This window comes from Carcharhinus amblyrhynchos, unplaced genomic scaffold (genome assembly GCF_965287045.1).
Source record: "Carcharhinus amblyrhynchos unplaced genomic scaffold, sCarAmb.v2.hapA scaffold_37, whole genome shotgun sequence".
Taxonomy (NCBI): domain Eukaryota; kingdom Metazoa; phylum Chordata; class Chondrichthyes; order Carcharhiniformes; family Carcharhinidae; genus Carcharhinus; species Carcharhinus amblyrhynchos.
The window spans coordinates 8685721-8704752 of record NW_027649778.1 but is presented as its reverse complement, the minus strand read 5'-3'; the positions used below and the strand labels follow the sequence as shown (position 1 = coordinate 8704752).

The 19032-nt window shown below is 51.6% G+C and overlaps 1 protein-coding gene across 1 annotated transcript in view; it reads right to left on the bottom strand.

The window, feature by feature from the left end:
- Positions 1-19032, bottom strand: part of LOC145362148 (HHIP-like protein 1) — a 37450-nt gene that overhangs the window by 924 nt on the left and 17494 nt on the right. Inside the window, exons 4-8 of the mRNA XM_080218202.1 lie at positions 18099-18427; positions 14497-14623; positions 11049-11194; positions 7413-7494; positions 2219-2301 (exon numbers count right to left, since the gene is read on the bottom strand). Of these exons, the coding sequence (XP_080074328.1) occupies positions 2219-2301; positions 7413-7494; positions 11049-11194; positions 14497-14623; positions 18099-18427 (767 nt within the window). The remainder of the gene's footprint in view (positions 1-2218; positions 2302-7412; positions 7495-11048; positions 11195-14496; positions 14624-18098; positions 18428-19032) is intronic.

Below are 19032 nucleotides of genomic sequence, written 5' to 3'. Positions count from 1 at the left end.
CACATTCTGTACCTCTACCATCCAGATCTGCTGTCATTTTACTTTGTTCTCTTCAAGAAAGTGTGACAGTGTAAACTTGATTTACATGCGCCTCAGGGACCCTGAGGCTTCATAGCGAGGGGGATTGAATATAAAAGTAGGGAGGTCTTGCTGCGGCTGTATAGGGCATTGGTGAGGCCGCAGCTGGAGTACTGTGTGCAGTTTTGGGCGCCGTACTTACGCAAGGATATTTTGGCCTTGGAGGGAGTGCAGAGGAGGTTTACTAGGCTGATGCCGGAGTTGAGGGGGTTGAGCTATGAGGAGAGGCTGAATAAATTAGGCTTGTACTCGTTAGAGTTTAGAAGAATGAGGGGAGATCTCATTGAGACGTATAAGATGATGAATGGGATGGATAGGATAGAGGTGGAGAGACTCTTCCCGCTCAGAAAGGATAGTAGGACTAGGGGGCACAGCCTCAAGATAAAAGGGGGGACGGTTTAGAACGGAGTTGAGGAGGAATTTCTTCACTCAAAGGGTGGTGAATCTCTGGAATTCTCTGCCCGTTGAAGTGGTGGAGGCTGCCTCGCTAAATATTTTTAAGACGCGGGTTGATGGGTTCTTGATAAGAGAGGGGATTAAGGGTTATGGGGAGAGGGCGGGAATGTGGAACTGAGCCACGACAGATCAGCCATGATCTTATTGAATGGCGGGGCAGGCTCGAAGGGCTAGATGGCCTGCTCCTGCTCCTATTTCTTATGTTCTTATGTTCTTATGACCCGGGTTCAATTCCGGCCTCGGGTCACTATCTGTGTGGAGTTTGCACATTCTCCTCGTGTCTGCATGGGTTTCCTCCCACAGTTGAAAGATGCGCGGGTTAGGTTGATTGGCTGTGATAAATTGACCCTAGTATCAGGGGGGTTAGCAGGGTAACTAGGTGGGGTTGTGAGAATAGGGCCTAAGAACAAAGAACAACACAGCACAGGAAACAGGCCCTTTGGCCCTACAAGCCCGTGCTGTCCATTTTAACATCCAGTGAGGGCCTCATTCCAATCCTTCTTCACCTACAACTTTTGTCTACGCCTCTTGGACTCCACAATAAAGGGGGTGCAAATTTAGAGAATTAAATGTGCGCCAGATTAAGGGAGGTCTAATTTAGGAACAATTTGTTAACACCAATCAGTCTAAAAGCACGTTTTTGGGGTGTGGGAGGAAACCGGAGCACCTGGAGGAAACTCACGCAAGCACGGGGAGAATGTGCAAACTCCCACAGACCTAGGTGGAATTGTGATCGGTGCAGATTCGATGGGCTGAATGGCCTCCTTCTGCACTGATTCTATGATTCCATGGGATACAGTAATAATAAATATAGACAAAACATACCATTCAAAGAGTACAAAGGGGAGAAGTAAAGGAGAGGGTGCAGAATATAGTGTTACAGTCGTAGCTAGGGTGTAAGGTGTAAATGTGACAATGCAGCTAAAGTTTATTTATTAGTGTAGGCTTACATTCACACTGCAATTAACTTACTGTGAAAATCCCCTAGTCGTCACATTTTGGCACTTGTTCGGGTACACTGAGGGCGAATTAAGCATGGCCAATTCACCTAACCAGCACATCTTTCAGACTGTGGAAAGAAACTGGAGCACCCGGAGGAAACCCACGCAGACATGGGGAGAACGTGCAGACTCTGCATAGACAGTGACCCAAGCCAGGAATTGAACCCGGGTCCCTGGTGCTGTGAGGCAGCAGGGCTAACCAGTATGTCAGCCTGGCAATGCATGACAGTGCAAAGCACGACTGTGCAAAGTGGGACAGTGTAAACGAGACAGTACAAAGAGTGACAGTGTAAAAGAGGAACAGTGCAAAGCACGACTGTGTAAAACGAGACAGTGCAAAGCACAATAGTGTAAAGTGAGACAATGCAAATCGAGACAGTGCAAAGTGCAATGGTGTAAAGAGGGACAGGGTAAAACGAGACAGGGCAAAGAGCGACAGTGTAAAGTAAGATAGTGTAAAGTGGGACAGTACAAAGCAAGACAATGCAAAGTGCAACAGTGTAAAGCCAGACAGTGTAAAGTGGGACAATGCAAATTGAGAAGTGTTAATATGCTCCAGCAAAAGCATTATACTTAAGATATGACAGGGAATAATTGTGACACTGTCAGGAAGTGTGGAAGGTGAGCAAGGCCTTTGACAAACTCCAGCTTTGAGATAAACATGGAGACAGAAGCAGACTCACTCTCTTTGGGTCGAAAACGAAGCAATTTCCCCTTGACGGTCACGGGCTTGGGTTTAAAGTGACATTTCCCTGGCGGTGCACGCCTGAAACACAAAGAAAACCAGGAGGGTGGTCACAGGGTAACAACGGATGACGTTAGGATTAAGAAGCAAAAGCTGAACGTAACTCGAGGGATAATAAAATTGTAGACAAAATTAGTGGGAACGGACCATTAAAACAGCAGCTGTACAAACGTCCAAGGGGCAAGGAGTTATATTCAAGAGCAAAGAACAGCACAGGAAACAGGCCCTTCGGCCCTACATATCCGTGCTGCCCATTTTAACACTCAGTGAGTGCCTTATTCAAGTCTTTCTTCGATTGTTAACGTTTTTGTTTACCTCTAGTGGGCTCCACAATAAAGGGGGTGCAAATTTAGGGAATTATATTAAGGGAGGCCCAATTCAGGGACAATTTATTGACACCAATCAGCCTAAAAAGTACATTTTTGGGAATGTGGGAGGAAACCGGAGCACCCGGACATTCCTGTGAGAGAACGAGAGAAGTGACTAAGGAATGACATTTATCGCTCTTGTTTAGATCTATAATTCAACGTGTAACAAATTAAGGCCAGAATTCTGGCACGGGAATCTGAGTGGGCGATTGGCAGACCATGGGAAAGTCTGTTGATCTTGGGTGGGGATTTTAAAAAGTTAAAGTTGATTTATTAGTCACAAGTAAGGCTTACTGCAATGGCGTTATTGTGAAACTCCCCCCCTAGTCGCCACACTCCGGCGCCTGTTTGGGTCAATGCACACTAACCCAGCACGACTTTCAGACAGTGGGAGGAAACCGGAGCACCCGGAGGAAACCCACGCAGACACGGGGAGAATGTGCAAACTCCACACAGGCAGTGACCCGAGCCAGGAATCGAAGCTGGGTCCCTGGCGCTGTGAGGCAGCAGTGCTAACCATCGTGCTGCCTCAAGCCTGTACGGTGAGCCCCACACGCGGCGAATGTTATTATCAATAAAGTGAAAATGATCGAATGGTTTACACAGAAAATCGGACAGGCGCTTGAGAGGGGCAAACCCTCGGGACGACAGGGAGCGAATAGAACTGAGTGCACAGAGCTAGCATGGACATGATGGGCCCAATGGTCTCTATCTGCGCTGTTACGAATCCCTGACTTTACGATCACTTATGCAGACTCCCATTTCTCTGGTCATTGGCAACACCGAGACCAATCGGAGCCAACCCGCCAACCAATCAGCATCCTCTTTCCCCCACCGCCCCCCCCCCTCAGGCATTATAACACTTTGAAATTTGGCATTCTGGCATCTGTCCTGCTGGGTGCAAGATAAAAAGATACGACAGTGCGTGTCTTTTTTTCCGGCGACACGCCAACCCTTCTTATCGACCGGAGAACCTGACACTGTCACTGCCCTGCTTCTGGGATCTTGCTGTGCACAAATTTGGTCGCCGCATTTCGCGCGCTCCAACAGTGACGTTGCTTCAGAAAGGGCGTTTCATTGGCCGTCAGGCACCGCGGGACGTCCCGTGGGCCATGTCAGCGGAGTTTCCTGGAGTCGTGTTTTGACAGTTTGGAAAGGAGTCGGACCGGACGGAACCTCACAGCGAAACCCACGGCCGTGTTAAAGGAACCGCGAATCAGCGACTGCTTCCGGCACAGACAGAGGCCATTCGGCCTGTCGTATCGGCCCTGACTCCACGCAAGGCACGGCGGCACAGTGGTTAGCACTGCTGCCTCACAGCGCCAGGGACCTGGGTTCGATTCCAGCCTCAGGTGACTGTCTGCGTGGAGTTTGCACGTTCTCCCCATGCCTGCGTGGGTTTCCTCCAGGTGCTCCAGTTTCCTCCCACAGTCTGAAAGATGTGTCATTTAGCTGGATTGAGCATGCTACATTATCTCTTAGTGTCAAGAGGACTAGCAGCGTAAATATATGGGGTGGCAGGGATAGGGTGGGATTGTTGTCAGTGCAGGATTGATGGGCTGAATGGCCTCATAGACGCCACAGTGCAGAAGAAAGCCACTTGGCCCAACAAGAATCCCGCCCAGGTCCTATCCCCGTGGCCCCACATACAATGCAGCCCTGTTATAACGCGATGGTTGGGGTCCATAAAATGTTATTGTGAAAAAGGCAGGGTCGTGCTAAATCAGGGTTCAAGAAAATCAGCGTTCAAATTGACCCAATGTTGACCTAACATCCTAAAACACCCCTGTTTGACCCATTTTTTTTGCATGTTTACCATCTGGCAGGTAAATTATCTTTTAATTAAAGAATTCCGTGAATAAATCGTTGTTGTTAAGGTAGAAATTAAAACACAAATTAAATTTTAGTGAAGCTTTTTAATAAACAAAACAACAGTTTATTTCTTAAAAAGGCAAAAAAAACCCAATGATTCATTGCATTATATCCGAATTCACGTTAAATTGGGACTTACCCTGCTAATCCCCTGACACTAAGGGGCAATTTAGAACCATAGAACCCAACAGTGCAGAAAGAGGCCCTTCGGCCCATCGAGTCTGCGCCGAACACAATCCCACCCAGGCCCTGCCCCCATATCCCTACATATTATACCCACTAATTCCTCTAACCTACACATCTCTGGACACTAAGGGGCAGAGAGTCTGCAGAAGGATCTAGATAGGCTGGGCGAATGGGCCAGGAAATGGCAAATGGAATTTAATGTTGGCAAGTGTGAGGTGGTCCACTTTGGTAGGAAGAATGGTAGGAAGGACTATTACTTACGTGGCGAAAAACTGCAGCAGGCGACGGTGCAGAGGGACCTCGGGGTCCTTGTGCATGAATCGCAAAAACCCAGCTTGCAGGTGCAGCAGGTGGTCAGGAAGGCGAATGGGATGCTGGCCTTCATAGCGAGGGGGATTGAATATAAAAGTAGGGAGGTCTTGCTGCAGCTGTATAGGGCATTGGTGAGGCCGCAGCTGGAGTACTGTGTGCAGTTTTGGGCGCCGCACCTGCGCAAGGATATTTTGGCCCTGGAGGGAGTGCAGAGGAGGTTTACTAGGCTGATACCGGAGTTGAGGGGATTGAGCTATGAGGAGAGGCTGAATAAACTAGGCTTGTACTCGTTAGAGTTTAGAAGAATGAGGGGAGATCTCATTGAGACGTATAAGATGATGAATGGGATGGATAGGATAGAGGTGGAGAGACTCTTCCCGCTCAAAAAAGACAGTAGGACTAGGGGGCACAGCCTCAAGATAAAGGGGAGGCGGTTTAGAACGGAGTTGAGGAGGAACTTCTTCACTCAAAGGGTGGTGAATCTCTGGAATTCTCTGCCCGTTGAAGTGGTGGAGGCTGCCTCGCTAAATATTTTTAAGAAGCGGGTTGATGGGTTTTTGATAAGAGAAGGGATTAAGGGTTATGGGGAGAGGGCGGGAAAGTGGAACTGAGCCACGACAGATCAGCCATGATCTTATTGAATGGCGGGGCAGGCTCGAAGGGCTAGATGGCCTACTCCTGCTCCTATTTCTTATGTTCTTATGTTCTTATGTTCAATTTCTTAGCATGGCCAATCAACCTAGCCCGCACATCTTTGGACTGTGGGAGGAAACCGGAGTACCCGGAGTAAACCCACGCAGACACGAGGAGAATGTGCAAACACCACACAGACAGTGACCCGAGCCAGGAATCGAACCCAGGACCCTAGAGCTGTGAAGCAGCAGTGCTAACCCACTGTGCTACATGAGAACATAAGAACATAAGAAATAGGAGCAGGAGTAGGCCATCCAGCCCCTTGAGCCTGCCCCACCATGCAATAAGATCATGGCTGATCTGTCGTGGCTCAGTTCCACATTCCCGCCCTCTCCCCATAACCCTTAAACCCCTCGCTTATCAAAAACCCATCAACCCGCGTCTTAAAAATATTTAGCGAGGCAGCCTCCACCACTTCAACGGGCAGAGAATTCCAGAGATTCACCACCCTTTGAGTGAAGAAGTTCCTCCTCAACTCCGTTCTAAACCGCCCCCCCTTTATCTTGAGGCTGTGCCCCCTAGTCCTACTGTCCTTTCTGAGCGGGAAGAGTCTCTCCACCTCTATCCTATCCATCCCATTCATCATCTTATACGTCTCAATGAGATCTCCCCTCATTCTTCTAAACTCTAACGAGTACAAGCCTAGTTTATTCAGCCTCTCCTCATAGCTCAACCCCCTCAGAGGCTACCGTGCCTCCTTCTGCACTGTATGGGTTCTGTGTTTCTATCTGCCTGGGGAACTGATTGAAACTAAACCCCTGCGTGCTAACTGGGATAAAATTCACAAAGTGTCACTTCACCCAGCCAGTTAAATCTTTTCTTTGGGTTCTTTCTTCCAGATGCATGTCCTAAACTGGCCACTGGAGGGCAGCACCAGCCTCAGCTCAAGAGTCCAAGCAAGAGGATAAGACCCTTCAGCCCCTCGATTCCTGCCCCTCCCTCATCTGTGAGCTACCGCCTGATCCTCACCTTTCACTCCCAAACCCTTTAAAACTTCCAGTTATCAAGAATCCATCAATCGCAGTTTTAAAGCTGATAACTGGAAAGAGCGGGTTGTCTTATCAGGAGTTTTTTTTAGTTAAAGTTTATTTATTAGTGTCACAATTCGGCTGACATTAATGCTGCAATGAAGTTACTGTGAAAATCTCCTCGTCACCACACTCTGTTTGGGTACCCTGACGGAGAATTTAGCATGGCCTAACTGGCAGGTCTTTTGGGCTGTGGGAGGAAACCAGAGCACCCGGAGGAAACCCATGCAGACACGGGGAGAATGTGCAGACTCAGCACAGACAGTGACCCAAGCCGGGAATCGAACCTGGGTCCCTGGCGTCGTGAGGCAGCCGTGCTAACCACTGTGCCATTCTCTGGGTGAAGAAATTTCTCCTCACCTCAGTTCTAAAAGGTTTACCTCCTTATTCTCAATCTATGACCCTCAGGGCAACGTGATGGCACAGTGGTTAGCACTGCTGCCTCACAGCACCAGGGATCTCCTCTCTAGTGTGAATCTCTGATTGGAATTTAGCTCGGGGTTTTATTCCCAGTCAGGCTGTTAATGGAATTACAGTCCTTGTCAATCTCTGGATTCTGTGATGCAACACAGATACAGACAGGTGAACAGTCTAGAACTTGACACTTCAGCCTGCCTGCCACGTTTCTCTCCAAAACGGTGATTAGAATACTGAAGGGTAGTTTGATCCTTACCGTGATGGGTCGATTAGTTTGTACACGGTTCCCGCGGGCATGTAGGCACTGGGATTTCCGCTGGACATGAAGTAGAGTTCACCTGCAGCGAGACGGAGCAGCTGAGTTCACCTTTCTCTTCATGTGACCTCACTCCAATAGTGAATCATATAATGGCAGAAGAGGCCATTCAGCCCATCAAGTCTGCACCAACTCTCTGACACTCTGCCTTAGCCACACCCTCTCCCCCATCCCTATCCCCATATGTTTATCCTGGCTAATCCATCTAAACTACACATCTTTGGACACTAAGGGGTGATTTAGCATGGCCAATCCATCTAAACTACACATTTTTGGACAGTAAGGGGCAATTTAGCATGGCCAATCCATCTAAACTACACATTTTTGGACAGTAAGGGGCAATTTAGCATGGCCAATCCACCTAACCTACACATCTTTGGACACTAAGGGGCAATTTAGCATGGCCAATCCACCTAACCTACACATCTTTGGATACTAAGGGGCAATTTAGCATGGCCAATCCACCTAACCTGCACATCTTTGGAGTGTGGGAGGAAACCGGAACACCCGGAGGAAACCCACGCAGACACGGGGAGAACATGCAGTCTCCTCACAGACAGTGACCCGAGGCCAGAATTGAACCCGGGTCCCTGGTGCTGTGAGGCAACAGTGCTCACCACTGCCTGTAGTTTAATGCTGTGAATGCAGTTGGTGATGTGGACTTCAATTGCAGGATCACAGAATGGTGACCATGGAAAAGGAGACCATTCGTCTCATTGCGTCTATGCTCTATCTTACTACCCTACCAGTTCCTGCTAGCCCTGCAAATGTTTACATTTCAGATAAATATTCAATTCCCTCTTGTAAGCCATAGAAGTAATAATATATCATACAATCCATACAGTGCAGAAGAAGGCCATTCGGCCTATCAACTCTGCACCTGCCACAATCCCACACAGCCCCATCCCCGTAACCTCATGCATTTACCCTGCTAACCCCCTGACACTAAGGGGCAATTTAGCCTGGCGAATCCACCTAACCATCACATTTTTGGATTGATTGTCTGGGCCCGCTGCCCGGGTCCCCTGTCTGAACCCACTGTCTGAGCCCACTACCTGGATGCTATGGTCTGGGCCCTACTGTCTGGGCCCTACTTTCTGGGCCCATTGTCTCGGCCCACTGCCTGGGCCCACTGTCCAGGCCTACTGTCTGGGTTCACTGCCTGGATCCAGTGCCTGGACTCACTGTCTGACCCCACTCTTTGGGCCCACTGCCTTGCTCCACTGCCTGGCCCCAGTGCCTGGGCCCAGCGTCTGGACCCACTGCCTGGCCCCAGTGCCTAGTCCCAATGCTTGGACCCACTGCCTTGCCCCACTGCCTGGATCCACTGTCTGGGCCCACTGCCTGAGCTCACTGCCTGGCCCCACTGCCTGGGCCCACTGCCTGGCCCCACTGCCTGGCCCCACTGCCTGGCCCCACTGCCTGGCCCCGCTGCCTGGGCCCACTGCCTGGGCCCACTGCCTGGCCCCAGTGCCTAGTCCCAATGCCTGGGCCCACTGCCTGGCCCCAGTGCCTAGTCCCAATGCTTGGACCCACTGCCTTGCCCCACTGCCTGGATCCACTGTCTGGGCCCACTGCCTGAGCTCACTGCCTGGACCCACTGCCTTGCCCCACTGCCTGAGCTCACTGCCTGGACCCACTGCCTGGCCCCACTGCCTGGGCCCACTGCCTGGGCCCACTGCCTGGGCCCAATGCCTGGGCCCACTGCCTGGCCCCAGTGCCTAGTCCCAATGCTTGGACCCACTGCCTGGATCCACTGTCTGGGCCCACTGCCTGGGCCCAATGCCTGAGCTCACTGCCTGGCCCCACTGCCTGGGCCCACTGCCTGGACCCACTGCCTGGGCCCACTGCCTGGACCCACTGCCTGGATCCACTGTCTGGGCCCACTGCCTGGACCCACTGCCTGGACCCACTGCCTGGACCCACTGCCCGGGCCCACTGCCTGAGCTCACTGCCTGGACCCACTGCCTGGCCCCACTGCCTGGCCCCACTGCCTGGGCCCACTGCCTGGGCCCACTGCCCGGACCCACTGCCTGAGCTCACTGCCTGGGCCCACTGCCCGGACCCACTGCCTGAGCTCACTGCCTGGGCCCACTGCCTGGCCCCACTGCCTGGACCCACTGCCTTGCCCCACTGCCTGAGCTCACTGCCTGGACCTACTGCCTGGCCCCACTGCCTGGGCCCAATGCCTGGGCCCACTGCCTGGCCCCAGTGCCTAGTCCCAATGCTTGGACCCACTGCCCGGACCCACTGCCTGGATCCACTGCCTGGACCCACTGCCTGGACCCACTGCCTGGACCCACTGCCTGGACCCACTGCCCGGACCCACTGCCTGGACCCACTGCCTGGATCCACTGCCTGGACCCACTGCCCGGGCCCACTGCCTGGACCCACTGCCCGGGCCCACTGCCTGGACCCACTGCCTGGACCCACTGCCCGGACCCACTGCCTGGACCCACTGCCCGGACCCACTGCCTGGACCCACTGCCTGGACCCACTGCCCGGACCCACTGCCTGGACCCACTGCCTGGACCCACTGCCTGGCCCCACTGCCCGGACCCACTGCCTGAGCTCACTGCCCGGACCCACTGCCTGAGCTCACTGCCTGGACCCACTGCCTGGACCCACTGCCTGGACCCACTGCCTGGACCCACTGCCTGGACCCACTGCCCGGGCCCACTGCCTGGACCCACTGCCCGGGCCCACTGCCTGGACCCACTGCCTGGGCCCACTGCCTGGACCCACTGCCTGGACCCACTGCCTGGACCCACTGCCTGGACCCACTGCCTGGACCCACTGCCCGGGCCCACTGCCCGGACCCACTGCCCGGGCCCACTGCCCGGACCCACTGCCCGGACCCACTGCCCGGACCCACTGCCCGGACCCACTGCCCGGACCCACTGCCCGGGCCCACTGCCCGGACCCACTGCCTGGACCCACTGCCTGGACCCACTGCCTGGACCCACTGCCTGGACCCACTGCCTGGACCCACTGCCCGGGCCCACTGCCCGGACCCACTGCCTGGACCCACTGCCTGGACCCACTGCGTGGACCCACTGCCTGGACCCACTGCCTGGACCCACTGCCTGGACCCACTGCCTGGACCCACTGCCTGGACCCACTGCCCGGACCCACTGCCCGGGCCCACTGCCCGGACCCACTGCCCGGACCCACTGCCCGGACCCACTGCGTGGACCCACTGCCTGGATCCACTGCCTGGACCCACTGCCTGGACCCACTGCCTGGACCCACTGCCTGGACCCACTGCCTGGACCCACTGCCTGGACCCACTGCCCGGGCCCACTGCCCGGACCCACTGCCTGGACCCACTGCCTGGACCCACTGCCTGGACCCACTGCCTGGATCCACTGCCTGGACCCACTGCCTGGGCCCACTGCCCGGGCCCACTGCGTGGACCCACTGCCTGGATCCACTGCCTGGACCCACTGCGTGGACCCACTGCCTGGATCCACTGCCTGGACCCACTGCCTGGGCCCACTGCCCGGACATTCTCCCTCTTGCAGCTTGAAAGGCCTTGCATTCCCCCAGACGGTGGTGTGGAGTGAGGAAGGTTACCTGCCTCGTCCTCAGCGAAGGAGATGATATACTGATAGTAGTTATTGATGAGTCTGGGAAAGTTACACACTTGCCCCTGCCCCATGCAGATCTCGTGATAATTCCAGCGGCCAGTGCGCGGATTCTCCTTCAGGGCCATTAGGCGGCTGGAAGACAAACACGGGAGAATCATCTGTACATCGCCTGCACACCGACCTCTCAATGTTCCGTTATACTTTGATTAAATTGAAGAGGCTGCTTCAGGACAGCTTCTTATTTTGAGAGGAAACTGATCAAGTTAAATTTGGAAGGGTCTGACGAAAACTCTAGCCCACCATCGACCCCCCACTACCACCCCCATTCCCGCCCGACACCCCCCACTCCCTCCCGCTTCCCCCCTCCCCGCCTTCACCCCAACACCCCATGGTGCCCACTGGACTGGGATGGCCTAAAATGTCCCAGAGGGTGCCACCACCACCTGCTCCCTCTTCAGGCCCGCACAGGGAAGAAAAGGGGCAAATAATTATCTAGAAAAACAGTCCAAAGATATGTAGGTTTGGTGGATTAGCCATGCTAAACTGCCCCTTAGTGTCCAAAGACGTGTAGTTTAAGTAGATTGGCCATGCTAAACTGCCCCTTAGTGTCCAAAGACGTGTAGTTTAAGTGGATTGGCCATGCTAAACTGCCCCTTAGTGTCCAAAGACGTGTAGTTTAAGTAGATTGGCCATGCTAAATTGCCCCTTAGTGTCCAAAGATGTGCAGGTTAGGTGGATTGGCCATGCTAAATTGCCTCTTAGTGTCCAAAGATGTGCAGGTTAGGTGGATTGGCCATGCTAAATTGCCCCTTAGTGTCCAAAGATGTGTAAGTTAAGTAGATTGGCCATGCTAAATTGCCCCTTAGTGTCCAAAGATGTGTAGGTTAGGTGGATTGGCCATGCTAAATTACCCCTTGGTATCCAACGTTGTGTAGGTTAAGTGGATTGGGCATGCTAAATTGTTCCTTAGCGTCCAAAGGTGTGCAGGTTAGATGGATTGGCCATGCTAAATTGCCCCTTAGTATCCAAAGATGTGCAGGTTAGGTGATTGGCCATGCTAAATTGCCCCTTAATGTCCAAAGATGTGTAGGTTAGGTGGATTGGCTATGTTAAAATCCCCTTAGCATCCAAAGATGTGTGGTAGGTGGATTGGCCATGCGAAATGTGTGGGTATAGGGCAGGGTAAGATACTCTGTCGGAGAGTCGAGGCAGACTCACTGGGCCAAAAGTCCTCCTTCTGCACTGTAGGGATTGTATCATTGTACTCTCTGAACTCAAACATTGCGTCATACTGAAGCACTGAGAGAAGCTTTGTTCCCCTTCTTCGAGGAAAGATATTATTTCACTGGACGCAGTTCAGACAAGGTTCACTGGGGTGTGGAGGGATTGTCTTCCCAGGAAAGGTTAAACAGGTTAGCACTGTACTTATTGGAATGTAGAAGAATAGAACGTAGAAAAACTACAGCACAAACAGGCCCTTCGGCAAACAAGTTGCACCAATGATATCCCTACCTACTAGGCTTACCTGTAACCCTCAATTCTATTAAGTCCCATGTACTCATCCAGAAGTCTCTTGAAAGACCCAATTGAATTTGCCTCCACCACCACCGACGGCAGTCGATTCCACTCACCTACCATCCTCTGAGTGAAAAACTTACCCCTGACATCTCCTCTGTACCTGCTCCCTAGCACCCTAAACCTGTGTCCTCTCATAGCAACCATTTCAGCCCTTGGAAAAAGCCTCTGAGAATCCATCCAATCTATACCTCACAACGTCTTACACACCTCTATCAGGTCACCTCTCATCCTTTGTCTCTCTAAGGAGAAGAGACCAAGCTCCCTTGACCTATCCTCATAAGGCATGCCACCCAATCCAGGCAACTTCCTTGTAAATCTCCTCTGAGCCTTTTCAATAGCTTCCACATCCTTCCTGTAATGAGGCAACCAGACCTGCGCACAGTACTCCAAGAGAGGTCTGACTAGGGTCTTATAAAGCTGCTACATTACCTCCCGACTCCGAAACTCAATCCCTTGATTAATGAAGGCCAGTACACCATACGCCCTCTTAACCACATCCTCTACCTGCGAGGCCGATTTAAGAGTCCTATGAACCCAAGGTCCTTCTGATCCTCTACGCTGCTAAGAATGAGAGGTGATCTCATTGAAACTTATTGGATTTGTAGGGGGCTTGACAGGGTAAATGCTGAGACGATGTTTCACCCTCATGGGGGCGTCTAGGATCAGAGGGCATGGTCTCAGAATGAAGGGAGAGCCAATTTAAGACTGAGCTGAGGAGGAATTTCTTTTCTCATAGGGTTGTGAGTCTTTGCTACGGAGAGCTGTGGAAGCAGAGTCCTTGTATATATTGAAAGCTGAGATAAGATTATTGATCAGTAAGGGAATCGAGGGTTACGGGGAGAAGGCAGGAGAGTGGGCGTGAGCAATGTTGGAACTGCCATGATCTTATTGAAAGGTGGAGTAGGCTCGAGGGGCCGAACAGCCTACTCCTGTTCCTATTTCTTATGGTCTTCTGTGGAGAAGTATCTTGGGACATTTTACTGCATAAAGGTGCTACATAAATGCAGGTTGCCACCAGACATTCTCTCTTCCACCTTCTTCCGTCGGGAAAAAGATACTAAAGTCACGTACCAACCGACTCAAGAACAGCTTCTTCCCTGCTGCTGTCAGACTTTTGAATGGACCCACCTTGCATTAACTTGATCTTTCTCTACACCCTCGCTGCGACTGTAACACTGCATTCTGCACTCTCTCCTTTCCTTCTCTATGAATGGTATGCTTTATCTGCATAGCGTGCAAGAAACGACACTTTTCACTGTATCCCAATATATGTGACAATAATAAATCAAATTAAATCGTAAAGTTTATTAGTCACAAGTAGGCTTACGTTAACACTACAATGAAGTTTCTGTGAAAATCCCCTAGTCGCCACACTCCGACGCCTGTTCCGGTACACCGAGGGAGAATTTAGCATGGCCAGTGTACCCTAACCCACACATCTTTCGGACTGTGGGAGGAAACTGGAGCACCCGGAGGGAACCCACGCAGTCACGGTGAGAATGTGCAGACTCCGCACAGACAGTGACCCGGGCTGGGAATCGAACCCAGATCCCTGGCGCTGTGAGGCAGCGGTGCTAACCACTGTGTCACCGAAATCAAACCTTTAGCACAAACGTTCACACGGCGAGGGTTGGTGAACCAATAATGTGGTTCTTTATTTGTCAAAATACAAATGATGGTGATTAAGAGAGGGAACGCGGAGCCGTCTGTCTGGTGGGATGGCAGCTATGTTCTCCTGTCCGGGGGCTGGACAGCAGTGGACAAGCTATTTAAGAAATGCCTCCTTAAAGGTATATGCGCCTCACAGCACTGTTGCCGCACCAGAGGTCACCCTCGCGACCGAGGAAGGCACCTACCCACTCATGAAGTCTCCGAAGATATAGAGTCCGTTGAGGTTGGGCATCTCACAGCCTCGGTAGATGTAACCGCCCGTCACAGACCTGCCCAACCTGTGGGAGTATGCAAATATCGGCAAGATATCATCTGGAACACAAGCAAACATAGGAATAAAAGATAAAAGTGGCAAAAACCCAGTCTGCAGGTACAGCAGGTGATCAAGAAGGCGAATGGTATGCTGGCCTTTATAGCGAGGGGGATAGAATATAAAAGTAGGGAGGTCTTGCTGCAACTGTACAGGGCACTGGTGAGGCCGCAGCTGGAGTACTGTGTGCAGTTTTGGTCACCGCACTTGCGCAAGGATATTTTGGCCTTGGAGGGAGTGCAGAGGAGGTTCACTAGGCTGATACCAGAGACGAGGTGGTTGGACTATGAAGAGAGACTGGGTCTGTTCTCGTTGGAGTGATCTTATAGAGACGTGTAAGATAATGAAAGGGATGGATAGGATAGAGGTAGAGAGATTCTTCCAGCTTAGAAAGGATAGCAGGACTTGAGGGCACAGCCTCAAGATAAGGGGGGGTGCAGTTTAGAATGCAGTTGAGGAGGAACTTCTTCACTCAAAGGGTGGTGAATCTCTGGAATTCTCTGCCCGTTGAAGTGGTGGAGGCTGCCTCGCCAAATATATTTAAGTCACGGGTAGATAGGTTTTTGACAGACAAGGGGATTAAGGGTTATGGGGAGAGAGCGGGAAAGTGGAACTGATCCACTTCAGATCAGCCATGATCTTATTGAATGGCGGGGCAGGCTTGAGGGGCTAGATGGCCTACTCCTGCTCCTATTTCTTATGTTGTTATCTGGGAACAAAGGAACATTGGAATTAGGAGCAGGAGTAGGCAAATTCAGCCTTCCGAGCAAGCTCCGCCATTCGATCAAAATACTGTGGATGCTGGAATCTGAAACAGTAAAATGCTGGAAAATCTCAGCAGGTCTGAGGACAGAGAATAGAGACAACGTTTCAAGTCCAGATGATTCCTTTTTGGAATTTAGCATGGCGGATTGGCCATTCTATGATTCTCTGAAATCCTGGAATTCCCTCTGTAACTGCGCTGTGTTATCTTGACTCACCAAGGAACAGTCTGGAGACAAGTGAGCAAGCAGTGTGTAAGAAGGAGTGGTGAGGAAGGTAGGGCTTAAATCATAGAATAGAACCATAGAATCCCGACAGTACAGAAGGAGGCCATTTGGCCCATTGAGCCTGCACCACCAATCCCATCCTATCCCCGTAACCCCACATATTTATCCTGCTCATCCCCCCAAAACTAGGGTCATTTTAGCTTGGCCAATCAACCTAACTGGCACATCTTTGGCGTGTGGGAGGAAACAGGAGTGCCCGGAGGAAACCCACGCAGACACGAGGAGAACATGCAGACTCCATACAGACAGTGACCCAAGCCCGGAATCGAACCAGGGGTCCCTGATGCTGTGGGACAGCAGTGCTAATAACTGTGCTGCCGTGCCTTGAGACAGAAAGCAAACTAAATTCTCGAGCGAAATGCAAATGATTTTGACATTAATTAACCGGCAGACGTTGAATTTGTGCGCAGAAATTGTTCAACCCAGGAAAATATGTTGCTGATGTGGGAGGTGGGAGCAGGAGGGAGGGAAACCTATCCTGAGGGTCCAGGGTGCTGCTAAATCAGCTTGTGGAATCTTTCCGTCTTTACCGTGAGCGCTGTGAGGCTCTGTCTGTACACAATCCTTCCAGCTGCTAAATTGTGGAGTTTGCACATTCTCCCTGTGTCTGAGTGGGTTTCCTCCAGGCTACCAGTCACTGCTCAGTGACTCTGTGTCGCCGTGTGTCGTGAAGGCCGCCTTGGAGAACGCCTACCCAAAGGTCAGAGGCCATGACCACTGAAGTGTTCCCCAACAGGAAGAGGACACACATGCCTGGTGATTGTTGAGCGGTGTTCATTCATCTGTTGTGGTAGCGTCTGCACTGGGGAGTCGCTGAGCAGAGACTGATAGCCAAGTTCCACACACATGAGGACGGCCTCAGCCGAGATCTTGGGTTCATGTCACACACTCTGTAACCCCCAAGCCTGGGGCTTGCAAAATCTCACTAACTGTCCTGTCTGGAGACAATACACATCTCTCTAACCTGTGCATAACCCTCTCTCCACTCACATTGTCTGCGCCTTTAAGGCTTGATTACCTGTAAAGACTCACATTCCAACCATTATTTTGTAAATTGAGTTTGTGACTTTATATGCCCTGTTTGTGAACAGGAATCCCACTCACCTGATGCAGGAGCACGGGTTTAAGTCACGGGTAGATAGATTTCTGATCAATAAGGGAATTAAGGGTTATGGGGAGCAGGTGGGTAAGTGGAACTGATCCACTTCAGATCAGCCATGATCTTATTGAATGGCGGGGCAGGCTTGAAGGGCTAGATGGCTTACTCCTGCTCCTATTTCTTATGTTCTTATAGGAGCAGCGCTTCAAAAGCTAGTGGCTTGTGCTACCAAATAAACCTGTTGGACTTTAACCTGGTGTAATGAGGCTTCTTACTGACTCATTGGTTGACAGTGCTGTCAATATTGCCAAGTTCCTCCTTCCCTTTCAAGTCATTGGCTGTCAATATTTCCAAGTCAACAGCATAAATACAGGCCCTTCGGCCCAACTTGTCCATACCATCCCTTTTTTAACCACTAAGCTAATCCCAATTGCCCACATTTGGCCCATATCCCTCTATAGCCATCTTACTCATAACTGTCTAAATGCTTTTTAAAAGACAAAATTGTACCCGCTTCTACTACTGCCTCTAGCAGCTTGTTCTGAACACTCACCACCCTCTGTGTGAAAAAATTGCTCCTCTGGACCCTTTTATATCTCTCCCCTCTCACCTTAAACCTATGCCCTCTAGTTTTAGACTCCCCTACCCTTGGAAAAAGATATTGACTCTCTAGCTGATCTGTACCCCTCATTATCTTATAGACCTCTATAAGATCAACCCTCAGCCTCCTACGCTCCAGAGGAAAAAAGTCCCAGCCTATCCAGCCTCTCCTTATAACTCAGACCATCAAGTCCCGGTAACATCCTAGTAAATCTTTTCTGGTTTAATAATATCCTTTCTATAATAGGGTGACCAGAACTAAACACAGTATTCCAAGTGTGGCCTTACCAATGACTTGTACAACTTCAACAAGATGTCCCAACTCTTGGACTCAATGTTCTGATGTGGAGATGCCGGCGTTGGACTGGGGTAAAACAGAAAGAAATCCCACAACACCAGCTTAAAGTCCAACAAGTTTATTTGTAGCAAATGCCACAAGCTTTCAGAACAGGCTGTCCCTTCGTCAGGTGGCTGGGAGTTCTGGGAGTGGCCTGTTCCGAAAGCTTGTGGCATTTGCTACAAATAAACTTGTTGGACTTCAAGCTGGTGTTGCGGGATTTCTTTGCGTTTTCTCAATGTTCTGACCAATGAAACCAAACCTACTTCCCTCTTGACTCGTTGGTTGATAACGTTGCAAAGATTCCCCAAACCCTGATCACCCAACGGGGTCAATATTCATATTGGGAGGGTGATGGGGGAAAGCCAGTCTCTAGTAGAAATGTGACTCACTTAGCGATGAGTTGGCGCACAGCTTCTTGTCATAGCAGGAGAAGCCCTCTTTCGCCCTCCAGCCGTAGTTGCCCCCTCTCTGGATGAGGTCCACCTCCTCGAACTTGTTCTGACCCACGTCGCCGCAGAACAGGCGCCCCCGCCCGGCGCCCGTCACCGAGTCGCCGCGGTCCACCGAACACCGCCACATGTTCCGCACCCCGTAGGCGTAGACCTCGGGCCGGGCGCCTCTCTCCCTCACGAACGGGTTGCTGGCTGGGATCCGGTAGGGGGGCCCGTGGTCATTGTGGTCCACATCGACGCGCAGCACCTTACCCAGCAGGGAGGACCTGTGTGGGCGATGGGCGGGTGAGGGTGGGGGAGGGGGGGTGTGGGTGGGTGGGGGTGGAGGGGAGGCAGGGGTTGGATGGAGAAACACATTAGACCAGTGAACAACTCACTCTTCCCCATGTGACCTGGGGGAGGGGGGATTGGTTTAACACAGCCCCCTGTGACTGAAGACACCCGCCAACTTCTGCAGACCCACCATAGAAAGCATTCTTTCCAGGTGTATCACAGCTTGGTATGGGCTCCTGTTCTGCCCAAGACTGCAAGGAACTACAAAAGGGTCATGAAATCTTTACTCAGAGGGTAGTAAGGGCGTGGAATGCCCTGCCTGCAGCAGTAGTGGACTCGCCAACTTTAAGAGCATTCAAATGGTCATTGGATAGACATATGGGTAATATTGGAATAGTTTAGGTTAGAGGATCATTAGATTGGTTCCACTGGTCGGCGCAACATCGAGGGCCGAAGGGCCTGTACTGCGCTGTAATGTTCTATGAATAAAGCCCAATCCATCACGCAAACCAGCCTCCCATCCACTGACTCTGTCTACACTTCCCACTGCCTCAGGAAAGCAGTCAGCATAATTAAGGACCCCACTCTCCCCTGGGAC